This window comes from Amphibalanus amphitrite, unplaced genomic scaffold (assembly GCF_019059575.1).
Source record: "Amphibalanus amphitrite isolate SeventyFive unplaced genomic scaffold, NRLGWU_Aamphi_draft 000286F_arrow, whole genome shotgun sequence".
Lineage (NCBI taxonomy): Eukaryota > Metazoa > Arthropoda > Thecostraca > Balanomorpha > Balanidae > Amphibalanus > Amphibalanus amphitrite.
Window position 1 is genome coordinate 246,886 of NW_024881781.1, and position 25,655 is coordinate 272,540.

The following is a 25,655-nucleotide window of genomic DNA, read 5'->3' on the forward strand; positions in this document are numbered from 1 at the left end:
TGTCCACAATGACAGTGAATAGAAATGCATCAGTGGACCAGAACAAAACGGCTTTACTCGCCTGGGTTCGGCTGAAAGCTGTGATACAGAAGCTGGGCTAGTGAATTTAGTGGATGGCTCTTCGTTCCAGCATATCGACGACTTAATATGCAACTTGGCCTTGGGTATGTTTCTTTGAATGAATTCAATCCTAGTTCCTGCAAGTGCATAAGCTTCTGTCACACGCAGTTACATCTCGTATGCAGGTTAAACGGGGGCTTACCGCACATTTGAGGTCAACTCATGCTGTTGCGAAAGACCGGATTACTTGGTCCGAATATGTTGGCTCGGTGTGCCAGTGCATTCGCCAGGCTGGAATGCATTACGCGCCCCCCAGCTGATTATCCCGGTGACCGTCATTCCCCTCCCCCTTACCACCCCACACCTCTCTCGGTATTCCCATTCAGCAGAGTCCATTTACCGCGCGCGGCGGCTGCCCGGCTCCTTGAGCGCCCAGAATGCGGCTCAGCCGGGCGCCGACCGGCCCGGAAAAATTGAAACTGTCTCCGGGCCTACTGCCAGCTGGCGGCTGCTGTAGGGAGCGGCGGTGGCGTCCTTCCCTCCTTGCCAGCGCCGTTCGGCCTTCTTCCCGTCCTGAATCGCCGCCCTAAGCCGCTCGCGGGACTGGGGAGCAGTGACGAGCCCGGCGCCGTCTCGACCGGGGTTGATGGATAAATGCCGTGGTAACACCGCGGCTCGAAATCGCTGGTGGTTATGACTCCGCAAGGCTCTGACGCGGAGATGCTATGAATGGAACGAAATGTGGGCGGATGCAAGGAAGGATGGTTAGGGTATGGGTAGATTGTAGGCGAATCGACAAACAGGTTGTGTTGTATTTTGTAACATGCGTGATTTAACTCTGTCGTCTCATATTTCCAATGTTTCGCCGCTCACTTTCCCTTTCCTCGTCCCCCGCCAGTTTTTCCTTCCGATAATGTCAAGAATGATATGTGCAACGTCCATGAAGTGTATCGACTTGATATCCCATGTCTGGCGTTTATCTTGAGCAAAAACATCAGGAAACCTTAATGTTTTACTTGGAACCCTCGCGCTCTTATATTTGTCTTATCATACGAGTATGGGAAGCTGAAAAGATTGTTCGTTTGTCCGCTCCGCTTCCTTTCCTGTCACTGTCCCACTTCCCAGATGATAATAGAATTATTGTTGTGTGATTTATACGCTACCGTTCTCTTTCGAACGATGATATCCATAACCGAGGAAGGCTAAATCTCGACGTCCTCCTCTCAAGCTCCGTTGCTGAGCGGCATGTCCACGGGAGCTTGTCTGACATGACCCTCTTTTCTCCCCGGAGACAAGAAGGTGGACAGGGACGGGGACGGCATACTTTCTGTCCCTCTTTCCCTGGCAGGAACCAAAGTTTGATATACTGAGTGCTATCTGAAACGCATTCCTCTCTCCCCTCAAAAGCCAAAGACGTGGAGTGAACGTATTGTTATCTCACACAAACCTCTATCCTTTGGACAGAGGAAGGTTAGGAGCGTTTGACAGTTGTCTGACAGCTATCCCCGTCTCTCCTCTACAGAGGAAAGTCGAGAAGCGCGGCCGGAAGCTGGTTGACTACGACAGCCACCGGCACAACTACGAGGCGCTGCAGAACAACACCAAGAAGCGCGACCAGACCAAGATTGCCAAGCAGCACGAGGTGCTGGAGGAGGCGCGGCGCACCTTCGAGGTCATGAACAACGAGCTGTACGACGAGCTGCCGGCGCTCTACGACTCGAGGTACGCCGCCACGGACGGGACGGGAGGGGAGAGAGGCAACGGGGGGAGGGGATGTTTGGTGGTTGATATGGGGGGTAGGAATGGAGGATATAAGATAGTCATAGTCTTCACTTTTTGAAATTCTGAGCTGAAGTGTTTGTTTTACTTGTTTGTCTCTGGAAAGTTGTTTGGTGTTTTTATCTGAAGTGGATCCGAACGAGGATGATACCTTTTGTACCATTAGTCTGTAAGATCACACCAATAGGTAAGATCACCCGCCGCGCATAACGCCAACATTCCTCTGGTCTGGATAAGTGTCCTAATGATGTGCCCCCCCCCCCTCCCCGCTCTGTTTCAGGATACCATTCTTGGTGTCGAACATGCAAACGCTGTTCATGGCAGAGAATAACTTCCACACGGAGGCGGCCAAGGTATCGGAGCATGTGAGCTATTTCTTCCTCGGCTCTGTCGCTGTGCCGCGCCCGCCGACCGACTGCGCGCTGCTGTCTGTCGGACCATGTCTACTTACATCACCCTGACCCGCCCCTGGCCCCCGGCAACCCTGGATATAGTGCCCCTGGCCCCGACCCTCTGTGACCCCAGCCAACCCTGAAAATAGCATCTCCAGTCCCTAACATTTCACCTGACCCTTGCCAGCCCTGGATATAACTCCCGGTGTTCTCCAGTTTCTTAACCCCTAGAGATCATACCATGGATGTAACCCACCCCCGGTCTCTCCAGCTACTTGAGCCACAGGGGTATACCATGGAAATAGCCCCCCACCCCGCCCCTCCCTTCCCGTTTGTCTGTCTGTCTGCCCTCCAGCCGACTGGTGCCGGCCTGCCACCCTGTCTGCCGGCGGACAGGGCTACTACGGTGGTGCCTAGCTCGCGGTGACGGCGTCTCCCTCCCGCTGTGCCCGCTGTCGACAGCGTGTCTGCGGCGCTGATCGAACGGCCCGGCGGTGACCGACCGGTGGTCTGAGGTGGTACTCTACGGTGACGGTACTATCCCCAGTACTCTGACTGTGCTCTGCACTTTGTATCGCCCCCTGCACCGCGGCGGATGGCGCACTCTGTGTGTACCCCGGTGGACTAATATCTGTACGCCGTGAATGGGCTCAGCTGTGGGGTGTCACTGATGGCAGTGCGGGCTGGTAAGGCTTGGCTATCTTTACATATTGCTGTCTGCAGCTGTCTTGCTTCATCTCTGCGATCATCTTTGCCGTGCTAAACAAACGTTTCTTTGGATTAAAATCAGCAGCATTGGGAAATACAACTCGTAACCACATAACTATTACTGTGGATGTCAGCAATGCTTGGGGCCGTGAAGCCGAAAGCTTTCAAGCCTGGTGCGTCGCTTTCTGTTGGGGATACGGAGTCGCCGTCTCTCTGTCTGTCTGGTGCTGAACGGTACGGCGTCCTACCCACAGGTACAGTTGGAGCTCGAGTCTGTGATGGATGCACTACAGAAGGACTCCAACACGGGCAAGTATACGACCCGGCGCAACGTTCCCAAGTCGCCCAAATCGCCGACGGCGCCGACGCCCGCCTCGCCCACGTAAGTGTTCGCCCGACGCTGTGTGAATACTTCATGCGTGCGCGTCGCGTTTGCCACTGCGAGCGTAAACACTGATTAACGTTAGACCGCAGGCTCAGATTCAGTTGTTAGGCTCTTGTTTCTCACTGGCTGGCTCACTCACTCAATTGCATGGTCTTGCCGCGCGCTGTTTTAATTTTCATTACGACCTGGAATGGTTCGCTGGACCATCACCGTCGCGGTGGTGTGTATTTGTGTGCACTACCCTTGAATGTTAGGCAGTAGGCACCCTGTTAGTCACTGCCCTCCCTGCACTGTCTATATGTGTTCCGACCCTTTGTGGTAGTGACCCGGTTGGCACCTCGAACTGGCTCTCCGCGCTCCTTCCTCTCCAAACCCTCTCTGTATCTCTCCCTGGCCGTCCTCTCGTCCCCTACCTACCGGCCCTCTCTCCTCCCCGCTCCCGTCCCTTCGTGTCCTCTCTCCGCTGGGGTGTGTGCCGGCGCCCGGCCGGCGCCGCTGTCTGGGAACGTCCGTCCGTCCGGCCCGTCTCCGTCTCCGTCTCCGTCAGTCTTGGCCTGCGTCTTCGTCCGTCTGCGTTTTGGCCAACCGTCCGGACGATGGTTTAACACTTGGTGTGCCTCGGCTACCGCGCACAACACTTTGGTGGCGTGTTTTGTGTCTCAGGGCGTATGCAATGTGAGCTGACACATTTCAAATAATACTTGGATAAAATTTATTTCTTTTTTAATTAAATTTTCACAGTTCAGTGTGTTCATAAATGTTATGAAATGTGGCAGCTCGCATGCATCTTGACCTGTTCTTAATTTCTACCTAGAGCGTTTCGAAGATGAGTCGTTCCTGGACGTTCGGATTGCGAACACTCACTTGCATGTCTTGCCTAGCTTTCGTTCTTTGTCTATCGTCTGTCTCTCAGCGATGTGATTGGTGTTGACTGATATGTTTGTTAGTTAATGCTTTAGCGCTGACTGAATCTTGTCTGCATCTGAACTTGTTTCGCATGAACCCTGACGCGCTGTTCTAATGTCTCGTGCTTTTTTGTACCTTTCACCTAGCATGGTTTTTAATAATTTAGCATCTCATTTCTTTTAACCCTCTTGGGCGGTGTGCTTCATAGATTTTAGCATAAATTATTTCCAGTGATTAAATGATATATGGTATTTGCTGACGATGGTGTATTTTCACAAGTAATTTCTCATTTGATGTTATCGTTAAATGCATTTTCACCTTCAATGCTGTTACGTTTTCTAAGTGACGAAGATTTTAACGGGCAGTGGAAGTCGCTGGATGCGTATTCATTAAAAATGTGTGCTTATGTAATATTCTGCACTGTTTTGCGTCATGAAGCAGGAACTGCTCAGTTTCAATCGGATACTCGCGTGTTTACCTACAGGAGCTGATTTTGTTATATCTGGCTTGTGACTGTCTGGTCTAAGCGTAAATGAAGGCAGCTGAATATCTGCTGTATTTATCACCAAAGTTTTCTTTGAGCAGCCCGATTCGCTTATGTCATGGTTGTTCATATCTGGTGTTATTGCACAGATGCGTTGCGTGCAGATCGTTAAGATATGAATATCTCAAGCAGATTCGATACACTTCCCCTTGCGATAAAATGATTATATCAATCCAGGGCCATTGTCTGTCGCATGCACCATATGTATTGTCTTCCCGGGCAGTTGAGTTGTTCAAACATCGGCTATCGCAGTAGCCGGCTCTGCGGTTCTCGCTTCAATCCAAGGCTGTCGCGTGTCGCATGCTGCCGGAGTAGGTTATGATCAGCAATGGCCGTTTCTGCTGGGTCTGGGTCCGCCGGGCGGCAGTCTATGACAGTATGCGGTAGTAGTGAATGCAGCTGCGACTCCTATGCATCTGTGACTGGATAGGTGATATGGTGGCTTTTCGGCGCTGGGTATTGGCAACTTCTTTCTGCATGCGCGGTCTTTTCTAACCAGCTGGCTTGTCTTGTTGTTGAGAAGTAACTTCAAACTAGAAACGTCAGGGACCAAGCGAGCTGCTGAGCGCCTTGGAATGCCGGTCAGGCGGTGCTTTTCGAGCAGCTAGCCATTTGTGTTTGTAGCGGGGCAATCGGTGTAGTGGTGTTGTGTGTAGCTAGCTAGCGCCGCCTGTCTTCTCCGCTTCTATCCTGTCCGTATCCGGCATCTATAATATTCTGTCTCTCCCTGCCCTGTCCCGCGCCTACCTGCATGGCCTCAGTCCACGCCAGTTGGTGTCAGCCCCCCCCCCCCTCCCTGCCAGCTCGCTGTCGCCAGTTGTACGGTGTGCGCGCCCCTCTGCGACTCGAGGCCGGCGCGGCCCGCTCGCTGCATGTCCGGCTAACGCCCGCCCCCCTCGTGTGCCTGTGTGTCTCCCTCTCTGTCTGCCGGCGGCGTGCGCACGCAGCGGTCAGGACGACGTACGGCTGGTGCGGCCTGGCGCCAGCTCGGCCGGCGGCTCCGGCGGCTCGGCGGGGATCCGGCAGACGCTGACGGCGCTCACCAAGCGGCTCTCTGTGCGGCATCAGGAGCGGCCGCCGGTGCGGCCCACCGTGGCGCGCGCCGCCACCTTCCACGTGTCGTCACCGTCAGCGCCGCACGAGCCGGGCGCGGCGGACGGCGGGGACGGCACCGGACCGGACACGAACCCGTTCCGTCAGCCGGCGGCCGGCGCGTCACCGCACCGCCAGCGGCGCCGGCACAATCCCTTCCTGGAGAGTCCGCGGCCGGGCGCGCCCACGCCGCCGCCGCCGCCGATCCCCTCCTCACCGCCGCCGCCCTACGACAGTGGCGAGCAGATCCTCGAGGTGTCGCCCGCGCCGCCCCCGCCGCCGCATGCCGCGCTGACCGAGGCCGCTCGTTCCAGCGAAGGTGACTCGTCCGGCGCCGAGCAGGCGTCGCCCTCTCCGGCGGCCGCGGAGGCGGACCGCTCGTCCGGTGAGGTAGCGGCCAGCGCTCGCTCCTCTGCTGACGGGCCGGCGCTCGGCACGCAGACCGAGCCGCCGCCCAAGCCGCCGCGCACACCCGAGGCGGGCGAGGAGCCGGCCGAGCGGTCGGCGCCGGTGGCCGAGCCCGAGCCGTCCACGGTATCAGGAGTGTACCCCTCCCTCCCCAGCGTGCCGGAGACGGACGCCTCGCCGCCGGCCGCCCGCGCTGGAGGCTCGCCAGCGGCTGACGCGGACGGCTCTCTTGACAGGAACAAGTCAAACAGGGAGGACCCGCGACCCTACGAGGAGATCTCCTATAAGAAGGAGAACGGCGACTTCAACGGAGACGTGCCGTCCGGTGAGTGTGCTGACTGACCCGGGCCGGCTGACAGGGCTGCGCGGCGTCCGGGCTCCGGTCCAGTCCGGTGTGGTCCCGGGTGGTCACGAGTGGTCCCGGGTGGTCTGATAGCTGTGGTTTGATGTGGTCCCGAGTGGTCCCGAGTGGTCCGATGTGGTCTGCTCTGGTCCTGAGTGGTTTGTTGTGATCCTTGCAGCGTGAACCCCTGCTGTTGGCTAACGTGTGGTTTGGTAGCGGTAGATTTATAATTGCTTTATGACAGGGCTACCGCCCCTGTGGTGTTTTTTTTTTTTTAGTGTTATGGCAGTATCCCGATTCCTGACCATGAGTGACCACTCAGGCCTGTATATAGTGATACCCGGACCTGTGTGTATAGCGTGGTACTCGTATGGATGTGATATAGAATGCAGACTGCATTTCACCCCATTTGTTTTAGAAATGCATGGAGATCGTCCTCATACGGCGGTGACTTGAATGTAATTGATAATGACGGATAATGCCGTGATTGTAGTTTAGTCGTTTAGAGCAGCAGAAGCTGAAGTTTTCAATTTGACTGTAGCTTTACGAATTCGTAACGAACTTGGATTAATGCAGCTGCCGGACATTGGTCACGTGACCACATTTTCCGTTTGACCTTGAGTTGGCACCAGATTTTGTCGACAGATGTGGCGCAGCTTATTTTACTGCATTATTTTAGATACTAAATATTTAGGGTAGGCAGACAACTGAACCAGTGACAACTGAACCAGGGACAACTGAACCAGTAAAACTGAACCAGGGACAACTGAACCAGTGACAACTGAACCAGCGACAACTGAACCAGCGACAACTGAACCAGTGACAACTGAACCAGCGACAACTGAACCAGGGACAACTGAACCAGTGATAACTGAACCAGTGACAACTGAACCAGTATGACAACTGAACCAGTGGACAACTGAACCAGTAGACAACTGAACCAGTGACAACTGAGCCAGTGACAACCGAACCAGTGACAACTGAACCAGTGGACAACTGAACCAGTAGACAACTGAACCAGTGACAACTGAACCAGTGACAACTGAACCAGTGTACAACTGAACCAGTGGACAACTGAACCAGTGGACAACTGAACCAGTGACGACTGAACCAGCGAACAACTGAACCAGTGACAACTGAGCCAGTGGACATGACATGACTGAACCAGTGGACAACTGAACCAGTGGACAACTGAACCAGTGGACAGCTGAACCAGTGGACAACTGAACCAGTGGACAACTGAACCAGTGGACAACTGAACCAGTGGACAACTGAACCAGTGGACAACTGAACCAGTGGACAACTGAACCAGAAACAGTTCTAATGTCGAACTGCACTGTATAGGTATAAGGTAGCGCGTGGCTGGACGGACGGACTGTACCAATCTGCCGGTCTGGCAATTGATCTGTGTCCGATCTATTAAAGTGTCCGTTCGAGAGCCGTACGATGGCTGACAGGGCTGACAGAGCCTGGTGTTCGCGAACTGGTGTGGTAGCCGTTACGCCCATGCCTGGGACGCCCGAATAGTTAGCAACGTATAAATAATATTCACTTTGATGGCGTAACTCGGGACAGACAGGGCATGTAGCGTGGGCTTGGCAGAGTTCAGCCAGCCTGGGCCCAGAGGAATCTCCGGTATGTCGCACAACTAGGGCATAACTACGGCTGTCCTGAGCTCGCCGAGCGCGATACCTCCGGCGGAGCATTGGCTTTAGTCGGCGTTTTTGAGTCATACGCCGACTGCCCAAACGCTAGCCGGCTTTAGCCCAAGCGCTAGCCGACTTTCGCCCGACTAAAAATATCTGGCAAGCCTCACTTCAGCCTGTTAGGGCCCGGAGTAAAATTGCTGGCTGGGCTATTGGTTCAGTTGTCACTGGTTCAATTGTCACTGGTTCAGATGTCTCTGGTTCAGATGTCTCTGGTTCAGTTGTCACTGGTCCAGTTGTCATACTGGTTCAGTTGTCACTGGTTCAGTTGTCACTGGTTTAGTTGTCACTGGTTCAGTTGTCACTGGTTCAGTTGTCACTGGTTCAGTTGTCCACTGGTTCAGTTGTCCACTGGTTCAGTTGTCACTGGTTCAGTTGACACTGGTTCAGTTGTCACTGGTTCAGTTGTCACTGGTTCAGTTGTCACTGGTTCAGTTGTCTACCGGTTCGGTTGTCTACTGGTTCAGTTGTCCACTGGTTCGGTTGTCCACTGGTTCAGTTGTCCCTGGTTCAGTTGTCACTGGTTCAGTTGACACTGGTTCAGTTGTCCCTGGTTCAGTTGTCACTGGTTCAGTTGTCACTGGTTCAGTTGTCACTGGTTCAGTTGTCACTGGTTCAGTTGTCACTGGTTCAGTTGTCACTGGTTCAGTTGTCCTGGTTCAGTTGTCACTGGTTCAGTTGTCATGGAACCAATATTTAGACGTGTGGTGGTAAATGATACCATGCAAATGATATTGAATCATCGGTGATATAGTTAGGTACCATTGAAACTTGAATAGCATCAATAAAATACAATAAAACTATTATTAGGTACTCTTCCATTGATTTTATCGTGTTTGCAGCCTGCAGGCATAGGTAGAAACTGAAGAGCTGAGCCTGCAGCTTACAGTTGTTCTATAACTCTTAATGAATAAATCAAGGCTACTGAGGGCTGCAAATTTGTTTCACTTATCTTTAATAAGTTATACCCTACCTTCATCAACCATTATCTGTAAGAATCTTGCATCAACCATCACCAGACTTATTAGTTTTTTACATACCTACGCCCCGGCCGCGAGAGTGGGCGGGTACGACTCCCTCGCCCTAATTGAGCTTAGCCTCGCGGGAAAAACGAGCATGTGTTCCGTTACGGGACCGGGGACGCAGCGATTGATGCACGGTTTAAAAGTCTCAGGTCAACTGGTGGCCTCTGAGGGTCAGGTCAAGTGCCCCGAGGGCCAAAATACGATTTCGGGTTTTGAGAAATAACTTTGCCAAAAAACGGCGCAGCGTCGCGATTTTAGTACCATCATGTTTGTAATGCTCAGGTGCGTCAAATGGTACACTTTTGTTTGGGTGGGGTCAACATAAGGTGTTCACATCGGGTCAAAGTCAGGTCAGAGGCACTCAGGTCACGAAGTTGGTCGGAGGAGGTTATATCGTATATCATTCGATTCGGTAGGTCTTCCCGAGTCCATTGGCGACTTTTCCGACTTGCCAGTTCAATTTTATCAGGAGTTATTGACGAAAAAACTTGTGACATTTGTTGTGACCTAACCTAACCTAACCTAACCTAACCTAACCAAGTGGTTCACACGGCCTTCGAGGCGTTCGAGGCAAGAGAGCACACCCTCATCGTCGGTCTAGACCTGCAGGACGCCTACAATCTGGTCTCGGTGCCCAAGCTGGCAAGGCTTCTCATGGACTTGGGAGTCAATCCCTACCTGGTCAGGTGGCTGCTGAGCGCCTTCCAATCTCGGCGCTGTGCCCTCAAGTGCGGACGGTGGCTGTCGGAGTGGACTAGTTTGATGATGGCTCTCCCACAAGGGTCTCCGCTGTCTCCGATATGTTTCAATGCTTATACACTGCCCATCGCGACGATGTCTCTCCCTAGCAAGTTTCATGTCCTGACCTTTGCCGACGACGTTCTGGTGGTCGGCACGGGAAAAGACATGGCCGTTCTCGAGCGTCACATGCAAGAGGCCTTGGATGATATTCTAACAATCTGCCAGAACGCCAGCATGGAAATAAATCCTGCGAAGGCCACAGCCTGCGTGCTATCTCTGAGTAAGCACTGCCCACCTCCATGTCGACTTCGCTACGACGGTCAGCCTATACCCGACACCGAGACTATCACTCATCTCGGCGTTACGCTGGACAGGCGCCTCACCTTCGGCGCACACATCGAGAAGGTCGTCTCTCGATGCACCAGGGCACTCGGCACGCTGAAGATGGCTCAGAAGAGGGGCGTCTGCCAGCGGCGCATCGTCGAACTCTACCGCTCCCTCATCTTGAGCCGTCTAACGTACGGTGGAGAGGTGATTACGGCCAGCCCATCCTCCCTCGAGAGGCTCGACCGCATACAAAACGCCGCGCTGAGAATCGCAACAGGATGCACTCGCGACACGGCACGACCCACTCTTCGCTATATGGTCGACGTGCGGTCAGTGCCCCAGAAGATCGAGACACTCAGGGTGACGGCCGTCGCCAAGATCTTGGAAACGCCGGGGCACCCTCTCCGCACCGCTGTCCAGTCCATGACTGACCGAGCCCCTCTGCGTCGTCTTCAGAAGAGCGGCTGGATCCGTCAGGCATGCGCGACCCTGCGAGACATCAAGGGGCGCCACAGCTTGAGAGCGGGTCCTCAATTCGCAGCGACTCCGGACTGCGTGTCGGACGCTTGGAATATCATGGCCTGTCACTCACTTGACAGATCATGCCGCGAGTGGCCCCCTGGAGTCGCCAACGCGGCGTTCGAGGAACTTCTCGACGAGATCCACGACCGGGACACTGCCACTCTGGTTCTCGCCACCGACGGATCGGTCACTCGTGACCCACCTCGCAGCGGCTGGGGCTGTTTCCTCAGGTACGGCGAGTCGACGCGCTGCACATCCGGGGCATGTCGACTGACCCTGTCGAGCATGCGCGCGGAAATGGAGGCGGTCACCCTCGGCCTGTGCGCCGCTCGCGAGCTCGCCCCAGACGCGGAGCACATAATCATCGCCACCGACTCACAATCTCTCCTCCGGAAACTGGAAACTGGCTGGTCGCCTCCCGAGTGGCAACAGGTTCCCCAAAGGATAACCTGGCTCTACTGCCCTGGCCACTCCGGGATCTCCATGAATGAAAAGGCCGACCGCTTGGCGGGAGAGGGCTCCTCGGCAACCAGCAGGATCGTCCTCTCGGCCTCCGACATCAGGCACATCGTGAACGACTACCAAAGAGAAGCGGAAGCGCAAGAAGCACTGCATCGAGGAAGCCGGGAGGTCGAGAGGATGGTCGAGCGCGGCCTTCGTCGAGGATGGGTCGCCAAGTCGCATCGTCGTGGCGCCGTGGGTAGACTCGCCTGTCAGCTGGCCTGCGGCACCATCTCTCGCAGGACACTGGCCGACGTGCAGTCGGTGGGAGGCGCAGAGGCGGCATGGACTCGTATCTTCGGGTCCCGCTCCGCCAGTGAAGCTGCCGCCGAGGAGTAAGTAAGTAAGTAAGTAAGTAAGACATTTGTGACGTCATAAATGACGTCACGCCAGGTTAAAGATGCAAAAGTGAGGCATTGGACATTGCAAGAAGTGCATGAAATTGCGATTCCATGTGCTTGAGCTAGGTTTAGATCATTCTCGGCGTCAAAATTACAGTTTCCATATTTTCCCCATTGACTTGTAATGGTGACGTCACGCGATCGGCCTGACCTCGTGTGACCTCTAGGAGAAATCCGAGATATACAAGTTTTGGGACTTCTAGAGGATACTAGGTCCTGTAAGTATCATCTCGCTGTGACAGCTCCTCTGGACCGAGGGCATTGCGAAGTTTCGGTATTTTGGGACTATTGCAGAGGTTCACGTGTGACGTCATAAGTCAGTGATCTGACCTGTGACGGAAATGCAATTGGTTTCCAAAGATGCGTATGGAAGCAAAGATAAGGTGTGCCAAATAGCAGCCCTCTAGCTGTAAGGTGTTTTGAGCTATCGCCAAAAGTCGTGAGTGGAGCGCTACTGACTCCTCCGGTCGGCCGCCGGGGGTTAGGAGGCGTGCAGGGTATCGGAAAACCACCTGGTACTTAGCGAATTTTGCCGATAAAAATACGTTTCTTATGCCGACGTATAGCCAAAAGACGTATCTCAAACCAGCCGTATCCTTGCACTAAATGGCTTGGTTTAGACACGATAGGTCTGAAAAGAAAAGGTCCCATGTATTATCTATGGGCGCCGCGAGGTCGTTGGCACCAGAGTTTCGGGAAGTGCCCTCGCCACAACCGCACGTGCAGATTTGGTCACGTGACCAAGCGCATTTGCCGCCACTGTATTTATATACATTGTGGATTAATGCTCAAGATGGCATGCTACTTAGTTTATAGAAATACCTTTTTATAGGAAGTATTTCTTGCGTCTTCTATCATTTGCATGCTCTGTGCTACCTATTTTGCGTAGTGTGCTATCATCGGACCAAGGCCCTATATAGATCATCGGACTACGTCTCGCACCGCCTTTGCCCCTCATTTGCCAGTAATATGCCTGTTTTGGTATTTTGTTTTTTCATTTTGATTTCTGTCCGTGTAGCATTAATTATAATGCGTGTACATGGGAGCTTAACATTTAGTCTAAATTTCTAACTATATAAACGTTACTTGTTTAAAATACTGAAATATTTGTTTGTGCTATTCATTTTTGTTTCGTTTCTCGCCAACCACCAAGTGACGCGGCAGCATTTTTTCGATGGCGCTCGAAAGTTCGGAAGCTCGAAATTTCAATAGATGATTTGGTCATTTTGTAAGGTGGTTCAGCGTTTTCAGAAATACGTAAAATTGATCTCCAGTTTGTTACAAATGTAGACGTTTTCTGTTGCGGGCGAACTTCGTCGAAACGCTACATTCCGATGTAGCATCTTGATTGGGTCACGCGCGCGAGCTTGTGATGTCTACGGGAACGGTCCCTAGCCAGACTGCAAAGTATGGCACGCAGGTCGACGAGGCGCACCGGCCCAAGTTCAAAATCCGCACCAACCCTTCAAACTGAGCCGGAAAATCCGCACCAAAGCGGACCGAGAGCCCAAAAAATCCGCACCAGCACCGAACCCACAGGCAATTATAATGCAAGGGACTTAAATCATCTCACTTTAATTATTTCCCATCCAATTTCAGTTTCACTTACCGCTTGAGCAACGCTCACCACCACGGGACCGCGCCGCGCACTTATACCGGATGTTTGAAATAGAGCAAATAGACGGACGCCGGTGAAAATAGGGCGCCGGAGGGCATATTGGGTCACGTGACATTCGGAACTTCTCCCCCTCTATACGCCTCTGTGGGCCTTCTACATGCTAAATGTCACGTGTGAATTTCACGAGCCTTGATCAAATAGCCCCAACAAACTTTCGTATAAGTGAAACCAATGACGTCATTCCCAAGTAGCGTGCTGATTGGCAATCCAAACCAGCTGCTCGCTAATGTGACATACCAGTCACCACCGCAACCAGTCTTCGTTCTAATGACGTCGTCATCACGATAATTCCCGAGGCGAGAATGGATTTGTTCTGCCGCAATTGTTAGTTCGTAGAGTAAATTTAAAACCTTGGTCAGTCACCGTGCGTCACCGTGGCTGGCACGCATTTGTAGGGCTTTCCAAAGAACAGTCAACAAGGGAACCTGGCCGGGTAAGAAGACCACACGAAGTCCGTAGTCTGCACCGCACCAAGGTCCAAGTGTTGGTCCAAGCCAAATCCGCACCGCACCAGGCCAAATCCGCACCGCACCACTCCAAAATCCGCACCAGCCGAACAAGCCCGCACCGACGAGATCTCGTCGAAATTGCCATGCTTTGCAGTCTGGGACTCCCTAGTCATCCAAATTTGCTGGCGGTCAACCCTGAGTGACCCCAGCCGTGGTTTCTCCTCTGTATCCAAAATATGGTTTGTCTCACGCCCACACGATAATTCCACGCCCCTTATACGGCGCCATGAAGCGGGGAAGTGTGCTGATATGTTGGCTGTTGGAAATGGGCACGCACGGGACCCGAGTGTCGTCATCAAATCGCATGACTCGTCCGCTATCCCTTTGTACTCGTAGTGTGAAAAACGGAATGCCGACTTATTTTTCATGTTTTCTTTGAATGCATGAAAGACATCAAGGCACACATTTACATAAACGTTTGCCGTTTTGGGTGGATCTCTGAGTGAGTGTTTGTTTTGTTTTACCCCGCCTAACCGTGTATTCGTGCACTAGCTAGCATGCCCGTCAACCAGTACGCTGGCAGACTGCCCAGTGCCCAGTGTCCAAGGCGTTTGTCTTACACCTTTTTGCATTTGAATTCAACCATTCGCCATAACTGTTTGAGGAGCCATTTCGACAATCGGCATTGAGCACAACTATTCCGGCGTGGTGTGTTTCATTTCAGCCATTCAGCAAAAGTTACAGATTGAACACTGAAATGAGCGATCCGCAAAACAGTTTAACACTTCGCCAGAATTCGGCATTGAGCGAGCTCGCTCGGCATATGACGAATAGTTTCGACCATTGACGATTTGTTTTGCACAATGTTGAACCATTTGTCCAATGTCGAGTTATACGGGAAGATCGCCGAATAGTTTTGCACAATGGTGATTCTTTGTGACCAACCGACCATTTGTAGCGCCACCTATATGGCGGATGTGTACAAATGTTTTGCCCAATGGTCAAAGGCTAACGCAAAAAGGTGTAGTATGTGCGTGTCTGCTTCGCTGCCCTGCCCTGTATTGGCCGATATTCTGCTTACCCTGCTTCGTGTCTCGTAGCCCCACTACCCACTGTCTGTAGTCCCCACCGAGCATGCTACGGTTGTTAGCGCCTCATTGAGCGCTGTGTGCTAATTTTTTGTCATTTGCGTTTTAACCCACCCTGCCTTATTCACATTGCGTTCACCCTGCACATGCGCGGTTGTTGTCAGCACCGCTCACCTTGAGATATCAGTCCTTCGGTAACCTATAACCCCTCGCCATTGACCCGAGCGTTGTGTGCTGATCGCCCCGACAGTTCCCTTAGCTCCCACGGCGGCGCCCCTCCCTCCCCTCCCCCTCCCGGCCCGGTGGGCGCCCTAGTGAGCGGCCGGCTCTGTGCTCCCGTCAGGTGCGGCGCGCGCCTCTCTCAACGGGGGCGCCAAGGTGCGCCCGGAGGAGCTCTACGACATTCCCGTCGGTAGGTGGCGGAGGGGAGGGGACGGGAGGGGGCGCCGCCGGTCATCGTGGGTGGGGGTGGGGACCCTGTAGTGGATCTGCTTTTAGTTCTGCTGTAACCCCTTGTTGCTTCTGATGTAGACTTTCTGCTTTTTTCGTTGAATACAAGGCCACGCAGAGCTAATTCAAATGAAAAGTGGACGAAAAAAAACTTGTTCCTGTATTTCTGATCTCCAGCCTCACCGTATTATAGAATGTCCGCCTTTACCTGTATTCTCTCTTCTCGGTTCTATCAGTCTTCGACATAGATTCCTCGCTGCTCCCCTCATTAGCTTCCTCTATTCAGGCCTCTCTTCGCTCATTGCTGACCCGTCTCTCATTCACCACCAGTCTCACTAACCCCTCTCCCTTCCACTCGTGCAGGGGCCACCACGGATAACCTGCCGCCGGGAGTGCTGTACCGGGTGAAGGCCGCCTACAAGTACCAGGCCGAGGACGCCGACGAGCTCAGTTTCGAGGTGGCCGAGTGTATTCAGGTGGTGGAGTATGACGATCAGGAGGAACAGGTGAGGTCAACGGGACGCCGGAGGAGAGAGCGAGAGAGAGAGAGAGGGAGAGAGAGAGGGGGAGGGAGAGAGAGAGAGGCCGTGTGGTGGGTGAGGTGTTACTGCGAGGAGGGATGAGGTGCCGTGAGACGGCGAGAAGTAAGAAGAACCATCTGATGGGCAGTATGTTTGGGGGTTGGTAAGGTAGTGCTGGCATCCTGTTTTGTGGGCTTAACATGTGAGGCTTGATCTCGAATATCAAAGAGTTATTGTATGACATGAGTGACAGGGATACTTACGAACAAATGCAGTTTGCTCGTGTTCTCGTCCGTGTAAAATAATTGCGTCTAGGAAATTAATTGAGGCCTCGCTTGTTTGTACATTGCTGCGCTCAGCTGACGGCCGGTGCTCCCACTCTTTCTCTCTGTCTTTCAGGAGGAGGGCTGGCTGATGGGGGTGAAGGAGTCCACCGGTCAGAAGGGTCTGTTCCCCGCCAACTTCACCCGCCCCATCTAACGGGAGTGCCGCGTGCCACCAGCAGTGCCTCGACTCGCCGCCGCAGTGCCGCGGCGCTAGTGTCGCCCCGCGCCGCCGCGCCGGCTGCGCTGAACGATAGGTCACAGACGAGACAATCCGCCGAGCCGCCGCCGCCGGCTCTGTGAGCGAACAGTGTGCAGACAGCTCGCCGCGCCGCGCCCGCTGCGCTCTCCTGACCCGATCTGACCCGACCTGACCTCTGTCCGACTGAGCGGCTGCTGACGAGGGCCGCCCGTCTTGGGCGTGCCGAGTGTGATGTGTGTGCGACTGCCTCCCGCGACTAAACGAAAGACAGGCGGGGGACGGTGGCTGCTGCGTCTTCCAAGCCAAACTGACCGCGTAGTCGCCCTTAGCTACGGCTCGGCAGTAGGCGTAGGACCCACTCACAATCACGCATGCGGCGCCGCGAGGCCCTAGCATCGTTACGGGAGCCGCGGAGTTCGGCCCAGCCTTGTTACGATTTTCGCCCAGGGCAGCGAGCCGCTAATCAGATGGTCGTACCGCGCCGCGTCGCCCTTTTGCAGGTAACTTTATATTATGTAGCGTAGTGCGTTGAAGCGTGATCCGCCTTGAAACTAACGTGCTCAACAGGGGAGAGAACGGAATGCGAGCGTGGACCGGTCGGCTAGTGGCCGTGTCCTGTGTGTATGTGTGTGTGAGCGTCCCCGCCATGTCTGTACATACTACATAGGAAGTGTGCAAACCGCTCTGTTGTGGGCCCCGCCGCGCCGCCACCGCCCGGGCTGCGGCCGACCGCCCCCGCCCCCGCCCCCGCCAGGCGACTCTGAATGTGACTGCGAAACTGCTGCTAACTTGTTCTGTTGCTGGATGGAGATTTATTTGATATCGTGGCGCGCCAGTGGACCCCTGTCCTCCGCGGCTGGTCACCCGCTCGGGGTCCTCGCGCCGTGCCCGGCGTGAAGCCCGGAGGACTGCGGACCGGGGCGGGGGCGGTCGGCCGTTCGCTGTCGGGCGTGGCGTGTGTGATCTGGATTGTTGCTTCTTTTATACGCTGCGGCGGTGGCGGAGGCCAGCTCGGGGCGGCCCCATCGCGGCCGGCGTGGAGACCGGGCCCGGCCAATAAACCAACCTGTGAATACCGTGCCGGTGTTTTCTAATATGAAGGGGTGTTGGTCTGTATAGGGCGGGCCGGGATGAGAGTCAGGTAAAATATGATATAGTTATTGGTTAAGTACAAGAGAAGAGATGATGACTGAGGCAGTGCAGATAAATCGAGGAAACCCGGAGGCTGCAATGACATCTTGGCAATGACAGCGGGAGCAGGGCGTGAAGGGGTGAGAAGAGGGCTGTGAAAGGGGTGAAGGGAAGCCACCCGAGCGCAAAGGTTTCCCTTCGCTAAGGGGCTGCCAATTTTACACACAGGAACCAGCCCAAAATATTCCAATCAATCCGTGTCAAATTCGATTTATTGATGGTTTGTTCGGCTTTTCCGATTCACTTTATTTCAGGAAACTTCATTTTCAACCCCCAATTATCACCAAAGGTGCATTACAACCAAATTACAACTTGAACTTCGGTCTGATGAACGTCTCACCTGCGTCAGAATTGCAAGTAAAAAATTGCTACCATATTTTGACCACACGACTCGGACGACTCGGACTCTAAAAAAGGACTCAAAACATTTGAACATTAGGTGTATTTGTACATAATGAACCTGTATAAATAATACTTTTCGTGTATTTTGTTCGTTTTCACGCAATTTTCAGCCCAAAACGGTAAGGAAATAACTAGGTACCTATTCTTTCAGGTTAGGGGCTTACTTTGACCTTGGGTTGGAGATTGGGTGTTAAGGTTTCAGTTTACATTTTTAGTCTTGATTTTTTTTAAATGGCAGTGGATGGTATGATTTGAAAGTATGTAATATGAATAAAAAGGTGCAGTTAATATTCAAGCGGCCTAATGCCTCTAACCTCACATGTTCCTGCACCGATAGTATGTTTGCGAGTTGTGACATACCTAGTCACATTAAACTGGTGGCCGTCTCAAGGTCACAGCCCGTCACCGGACCTCTGGCTGTTAACGCGAAATTGTGAGGCCTACATATATGCACAGATTTTCAAAGCATCTTTTCTTCACACTTCTTAACTTGACACCTAGAGCATGTGCTTTCCTTAAAACGAGGCATGCCATGGCATCAGGGGCATGTAGGCATTCCGTGTGAGATCAGCCCAAATAGGATTGTATTTTGTAGCTTTCTGTGAAACTTGTGCCCATGGGCAATTACCTGACTGCATTCTACTTTTGTGTGTGCAGCCATGCCCAGTGTTATTTTTCCACTTGCATGACACAGTGCCTGATTGGCTGGAATGGCCATGAGTGTAGTAGGTGTGTTCCCTATCTTGAACTGAGCCTGGCACAGAGCATTCTGGCCCCAGTGGTTGTGCCTGACTTTAATTTGTATTTGCCCTAGTGCCCCAGCTGCCTCCAATCCATTTACAGTCCAAGCTTAGCTCTATTTCTTGACCCAGGCCTGGTTCAATATCCTGCCCCAATAATTCACTCCTTCCCTGTGCTGACAAGTATTCCTCCCAGCTGTATGGTGTCCACACCTCTAATTCCTAATGCTCTTGCTCATACCAGTGCTAAGTCCTGGTGCGTTGCTTGATGCCCAAGTAGCCAGAACCCTGTCCTGACACCACACCCCAGTATGCAAAGTTATGCCCTATTGTGTCACCCACCAAACACCTAACTATAACTGTACCAGCACTGCCCAAGGATTGTGCATGAATAGTGTCCTAACTTTTTATCTGGTGCCTTGGCTAGTCTTCACTGGCTTGTTCTGGTAATTACCTACTGCCCTGTCCTAGTAAGCAGTGTCTTTTCCTGGTACCTAACCATGGCCCTATTCTGGTTACATCTGCCTTTTACCAGGCTGTCATCATGAGTGCTCCACCTCAGGTATCTTGTCTTGGTGTCTGGTACCAACTGCTCCAATACCAATGTCTCTTGGGGGCTGCTCAGATCTTTGATGTCTGTTATACTGTTTAGTAACCACTCACCAGTGTCTGATGCTCTTTTATCATTTCCTATTGCCCATCCCCCCTGCCCTCCCAAGTCCCATCACAACTTCCAGTGCAGTGTGCCTGTCTTTGACATTATGACTATAGCCTATGTTACAAGGAGGTACCCAAAGCTTGCTTGCTGTGTAGGTAAAACATGAACATTTCCCTGTTGGCTGGCAGCTTACACTTTCTTCCCTGTCCTCAGGTGAGGGCCTCTTCCCGCTGACGGGCCGGTGCCGCCGGTCCGCTCTGCCGGTGTGACCACTCTGCCACCATGTGGTCGGTGCTCAGCAAGGCCGGCACTGTGGGACACACCGTGCTCACGGCCACCGAGCGCTACTTCGAGCCGGCGGCCGATGTGATCCTGCGTGTGCCCAGCCTGGTGCTGCTCGACTACCTGTGGCGCTTTGAGGTCGATAAGACGCTGCTCTGGGGCGCCGCGCAAGTTGACGACAAGTTTGGCGTCTTCAACACAATCATCGTCATCTCGCGTGAGTATGGAATATGGATACGAGGATGGTTTAGGGAAGAACGAAGATGGGGATTGTAACTATTGCTCTCTTCCGTGCGCTGAGAATGACTTTTTATATCGGAGCTTTTATGGCCACCTTAGGCGTAATTTATGGTTGTTATTAACGTTCTGTTTACGGTATTTTGTCTCCCAGATAAGTAATTGTTCCCAGTTTCCCTACTCGCTCATCTCGCTCCCTCTCTCACTCTGTCCCTCTCCCTTTCCACCCCTCCCTCCCCAACTCTGACTCTGATCTGCGCCGTGTGTCTCTCAGTGCTGCTGCAAGCTGCGGCCGTTCTACTGCTGCCCCTCGAGTACGTGGTCCGGCTGTACATGCACTACATCAGCGCCGCCGTACTGGTACTGGCCAACCAGTTCTCGTTCTACCACGTGAGTAGCGAGGCGGCGCTGCCGGCCGCGCCCGGCCTGACCGCCTACTTCCGGCTGGTGCCTGTCTGGCAGATCTGGGCGGGCGCCGGCGGCGGCGCGGCGGTCGGCGCCGACGCGGCCGCCGCCGCCGCCCAGGTGGAGTTCCTGCGCCGTCAGATGGCGGCCATCGCGGTCCACCTGACGGCCGCCGTCACCGTCATCGTGCTGCTAGACGTGGAGGACACGCGGCGCCGGGTGTCTCTGCTGGCCAACGCGCTGCCCGTGGTGGCTCTGATGGCCAGCATGGCGTCCGGCTCGGAGCTACTGCTGCTGCACAACTGCGCCTGCGCCGTCACCATCATCAACTGCCTGACGTGGCTGCTGGGCTGCGCGCCGGCCTGTCTGGCCTACTACCAGCAGCTCTACCTCAAGTACTACTTTCACGCCACCCAGGTGTACGGCGCCGCCGGCACGCTGCGACAGCTGATCGCGACGGTGTTCGTGCCGCGTCTCCAGCTCGCCTACTGGCTCTGTCTGGTTCTCACACAAGGATACTACTTCGCCTACGTACCCGAGAGCGTACCGAGCGTACGGGGCGAGTGGTACATCGTACTGCTCAGCGCCGTTGCCAGCGCTACTGCCTCTCCCATCAGCCTGGCAGGCTTCTGCGCGGCGGTGGCGTACGGCTCGTGGTGGGCAGTGCGCGCGCTGGCCTGGCTCCTCCGCGTGCGGCCGGCCGAACACAGCGGTTGGGTGGAGGCGGCTACAGCTCTGGTCCTGGCCTGCTATGTGGATCTGATTCACCTGGCCGTGCCGGCGCGGCTGGCCGTCATGGCTGTACTGCTGTTCGTCGCCCTCACATCTACTGCCCAGGTAGCCTATGACGTGGCCGAGGCTGCTGTCCTGTCACTGAGCGCGTCAGGCAGTCGGCGGGTTGGCCGCCACGCCCGGGTGGTGCTCGTCTGTCTCCTACTGGCCGCTCTGCCCGTATGGCTGACGGTTCTACTCTGTCGTCTGTTCGAGCGCGACCTGTGGATCCTGCTGGTGACGTCGTCAGCGCTGACGCTTGCCGTCCAGGCGCTCGGTCTGCTCACCGTTTACGCTGTGTTCCTGTACGACGCCCTGCGTCGCGAGCCGTGGCGTCATCTGGATGATGTCGTTTACTGTACCCGCGCGGCGGCCGGCGCTGCCCAGACCCTGGTGGCTCTACTGGTGGTGGCTGCCGGCGTCTGGGAGACTTCTCGCGGCGGAGGATCGTGGGGTAACGCGGCTGTGCTCCTGGCGCACTGCTACTTCCACATCTGGCGCCGGCTGCGGGACGGATGGGGCCAGCTCGCGCTGCGTCGGACGGTGGCGCGCACGGCGGCCGCCCTGCCCGAGGCCAGTCCCGAGCTGCTGCGCCGGTACGGAGACGTGTGCGCCATATGCTACTGCGCTATGAGCGAGGCGCGCCGGCTGCCCTGCCGCCACCTGTTCCACGCCGCCTGTCTGCGCCGCTGGCTTTTCGTCCAGGTCAAGTGTCCGCTGTGCCAAGCGGAGATAGTGGAAGCCGAGAAACCTCCCCAGGAGCCAGCTCCGGCGCAGGGACAGACGCAGACCGCTGCTGACGAACCTGTACCAGCGGAGGGTACGGAGAAGGAGACAACTGAGGCAGTAGCTGAGGCGGCAGCTGAGGTGACCGCCGGTCGACCTGGACCCGTTGCAGCCGGAGACGCCGCTGCCTCGCTGGCAGACATGCCACGCTGTCCGGTCAACTGCCCGCGAGTGCCGGTGCAGGAGGGACCACGGCCGGCCGGCGGGGCGGCGGTATGTCCTGTCGGAGCTGTGAGGAGGGCGACTGAGGTATCACGGAGGAGCCCAGCGGCTGGCGAAGGACATTAGTGTGAGTTGGATATGCGGCAAGTGTGATATGAATCAGACGTTACTGGAAGAGCTTCTGCGCAGTGCAAGTCATTAGAAACGGACGCCCGATTGGGAATGGTGATAAAAAGAGGCTCGCTATCAGTGGGTGGTGAAACGGTGATTAACTTTGAACTTTGAGATTGACATTAGTCAGTCTGTGTAGCGAACTTTGAGGCAGTTACTCTCATTTATGTTAGATGCAAATAGTGATGTTTAACCGGCGTCACATATGGCTAAGACGTGCTCCAATGAGGTATCTCATTTCACTGTATACGTGTACTTAGTCATCTCATATCAACCCGCGGACTTGTGGAGGCCTAGCTGCCCTCGCTTTGTCCGTTTTCTAGTATTGCGCTTCTCGTAAAAAGTGGGCGCTGCGTCGTCCGCTAGGCTTGCCATCAGGACTTGTTTAGTGACACGCGCTGTACTGGATTGTCATTGGTAGTGATGAGACAAGCAAGGATCATCATTGGTAGTGATGAAAAAGATTGTGCGATGTTTTCATGTAATGGCTGTGGGGAGCAGCTGCCATCACTGACGAATTGAACTCTGCTTATCTGAAACAGTCAGAGCCGGTGAGCGGCGCTTTACTGAATTGTCTCCCTGAAGTCAGGTGTTGGGACCAGAACTTGTCTTTGAAATTTTTGTGGAGGGCGGGATCTTGGGCAGGATGAAGTGAACTGATTGAGTGATGTAACACTCATTCGATAGCTAGTGAGGTTTGTCCGATTAACACTCAGAACCTCAGCTCAGGGCTAGTTCAATTGAACTGTGACCTCCATGGTACTTCGTTCTGGATGTGATATTGTCATTCCCTATCTTTGCTGTTTTGAAATCGTCTTCTGGTTGTTCATAGGAAGGACCTAAATTATCGACTATCGTATGCATTCCATCACGCTGAGTACCTGCTCTCGATACTGTACTATAAATTACAAGCCGAATCTGTGAGCCACTGTACCATACGAATTACAAGCAGTCGTTCCGAGCGTTTCCTCCGCTCGTCTGTGATTGACCGTCTCTGGAATGGTGCGGTCAACTGTGAACGTTACCGATGGATGGCGCGGCATTTGTTCCCGTTCAAGGACTGTTACCCAGTGGACTGGGGTCCTGTGTATTCAGTGTGGATATCTCATGCGGCTCGGCTCACTGATGCCAGACCGTATGGCGTATAGTTGCTCTGCCGTGAGCGAACGGTACCCCTGTTGCCGCGTGAGAGAGGCGTTATTGTAGCCCCCAACAGCCTGGCAGGAGCAGCGCTCGATCGAAATAGGGCGAGTGATTTCACCGTTAGGAATTCCAATGTTGTACTTACGAAACATGATTAAATGATTAAGATGTTGGTTTCATGTGATCAGAATCTCCGGTAATGGCTTGCCACGAAGAGTCATTTGGATATTCTGGCTTCACTGCTATTTCACTTTCATTCGTTTTTTCAGATTAGTTAATGTGTTTGAGCTTTGCGAGATCGGCATTTGGACTCTCTGAAAGGTGTTCTTACAGTCATGGCTGGCTGGCTGGCTGACTTATTTACTGGTGTACCATTGTTACTCGTTTAGGTATTCTTTCAGTTGTGTAGTCGTTCCTAGTCAAGAAACCCGCCAAGCTTCGGGTAACTGTAAAATACATTTTAATATGATGCCGCTGTTGTTTATCCTCACTTCATTATCTTACGAGTTTTATTTAACCCTCGCCGGACCTATTGGTTTTCTACATACGCGCCGGCCGAGGGGGGGGGGGCGGGTACGACCCCCCTCGCCGTTTCGCCCCTGGTGGAGCTAGCGCGTCGCGGAAAAAACGAGCGTGTGCGCCGTTACGAGACGCAGAGATTGGTACCCGATTTTAAGGTTCTAGGTCAACCGGTGACCTCTGAGGTCAGGTCAAGTGCCCCAAGGTACGGTTCAGTTTTTGGTGAATTGCTTCGCAAAATACGGCTGCAGAGCCGCGATTTTGGCAGCATCGTGTTCGTCTCGCTCAGGCGCGTCGAATGATATACTTTTTGTCCGGGTCAGGTCAACTTGGGGTGTTGACCTCAGGTCAAGGTCAGGTCAGCACCCCCAGGTCACGAAGTTGGTCGAAAGAGGTCATGTCGCATATCATTCGATTCGGCAGGTCTTCCTGAGTCCATTGGTGGCTTTCCTGACTCGCTAGCTCAATTTGATCAAGAGTTATTGACGAAAAACTAATTTGACCTTGATGACGTCATAAATGACGTCACGCAAGGTCAACATTGCAAAAGTGACGCATCTAATTCCTTGCAAGGAGTGCAGTAAATCACGATTCTGTGTGCTTGAGCTAGTTGGAGATCGTTCCCGGCGCCAGAATAGCAGTTTTCATTTTTCCCCATTGACTTATAATGGTGAGGTCACGAAAATGACCTGACCTCATATGACCTTTAGGAAAAATGCGAGATATACAAGTTGTGAGACTCATAATGGATACTAGATCCTGCAAGCTTCATTTCCCTGTGACATCTCCTCTGGCAGTGAGGCGTTGCGAAGTTGCGACATCTGAAGACCATGCAGAGGTTCACTTATGACGTCATAGGTCAGTGACCTGACCTGACCCAAAAATGCGGTTGGTGTCAAAAGATCCGGCTTGAATCAAAGATCAGGTATACCAAGTTTCAGCTCTCTATCGCCAGCGTGTTCGGAGCTATCGCGAAAAAACCTATGGGGGGGGCGGCACCCCCCCCCCCCTCGGCCGGCGAGGGTTAAGACTGCTGTCTGGTCAATGGTAATGCTTATTATGTGTTTCACTATTCAGAAAGTTACCAGTTGGGTAGCTCTGCTCGGACCGGGTCGGGAATCATAACGGTGCCAGTAAAAGTACCTGGATTATGAAATCCCTCGACCCAGCCTGAGGAGGTCCATTTTAGATTCTGGCACGCAGGGACAAAGTGTGCGATAGGTGTAAGGTGTGAGGCATGAGCTCTGCGAGAGAATAGCGTCGGTGCGATTATAATCGCATTCAGTCTGCCGATGTCTCCCTCGACTTGGTCCTGGCGGCGGATCGCGTACCTGCAGTATATGCTCCAGTTCATAGATGGCGCTACATGTAAACCCCTGGAAGGTTATGTTGTACCGCATGGCTTCAGCACGGCCTGGGGAAAGCCAATGCTATAGTACTATGGCTGGTGACCCGTGTGCACGTCGTCATTGTGAAAGTTGAAATTCGACTTATTTAACGTTTATTTTACTTGATAACTTATGTGATGATGTCAATTGTCATCAGTAATGCATGCATTGGTAGCCACTCTGCTAAAATTACTAAGCAATCGCTTCATATTTTACCTACCATCAAAGAATTGCAGCCATTCATGCGGT

The 25,655-nt window shown here is 53.7% G+C and overlaps 2 protein-coding genes across 15 annotated transcripts in view; both read left to right on the forward strand.

Annotated features, from left to right (window-relative positions):
* LOC122387433 (myc box-dependent-interacting protein 1-like) overlaps positions 1–17,628 on the forward strand; it is a 36,458-nt gene extending 18,830 nt beyond the window's left edge. The window contains exons 4-11 of one of the 13 annotated variants that reach the window (XR_006257587.1): positions 1,583–1,782; positions 2,120–2,204; positions 3,194–3,321; positions 5,722–6,599; positions 15,399–15,467; positions 15,869–16,011; positions 16,426–17,267; positions 17,476–17,628. Coding sequence is in view for 6 of the 13 variants with exons in the window: in XM_043377618.1 (XP_043233553.1) it covers positions 1,583–1,782; positions 2,120–2,204; positions 3,194–3,321; positions 5,722–6,599; positions 15,399–15,467; positions 15,869–16,011; positions 16,426–16,506 (1,584 nt within the window). In the remaining 7 variants the exon portion in view is untranslated. Of the gene's footprint in view, positions 1–1,582; positions 1,783–2,119; positions 2,205–3,193; positions 3,322–5,721; positions 6,600–15,398; positions 15,468–15,868; positions 16,012–16,425 lie in introns of all 13 variants that reach the window. The other 12 variants (XR_006257589.1, XR_006257590.1, XR_006257591.1 and 9 more) reach the window with 12 other exon arrangements.
* Positions 17,629–17,934: 306 nt separating this feature from the next.
* LOC122387435 (RING finger protein 145-like) lies at positions 17,935–23,969 on the forward strand. 2 transcript variants are annotated; one of them, XM_043377624.1, is made up of 3 exons: positions 17,935–18,263; positions 19,756–20,041; positions 20,336–23,969. In XM_043377624.1, exons 2-3 carry the CDS (start codon positions 19,825–19,827, stop codon positions 22,309–22,311), a joined length of 2,193 nt encoding a protein of 730 aa, XP_043233559.1. In that variant the 5' UTR covers positions 17,935–18,263; positions 19,756–19,824; the 3' UTR covers positions 22,312–23,969. The 2 variants fall into 2 exon arrangements, with proteins under 2 accessions (XP_043233559.1, XP_043233561.1); XM_043377626.1 differs by lacking the exon at positions 17,935–18,263 and adding an exon at positions 19,273–19,330.
* The last annotated feature ends 1,686 nt before the right edge of the window (positions 23,970–25,655 follow it).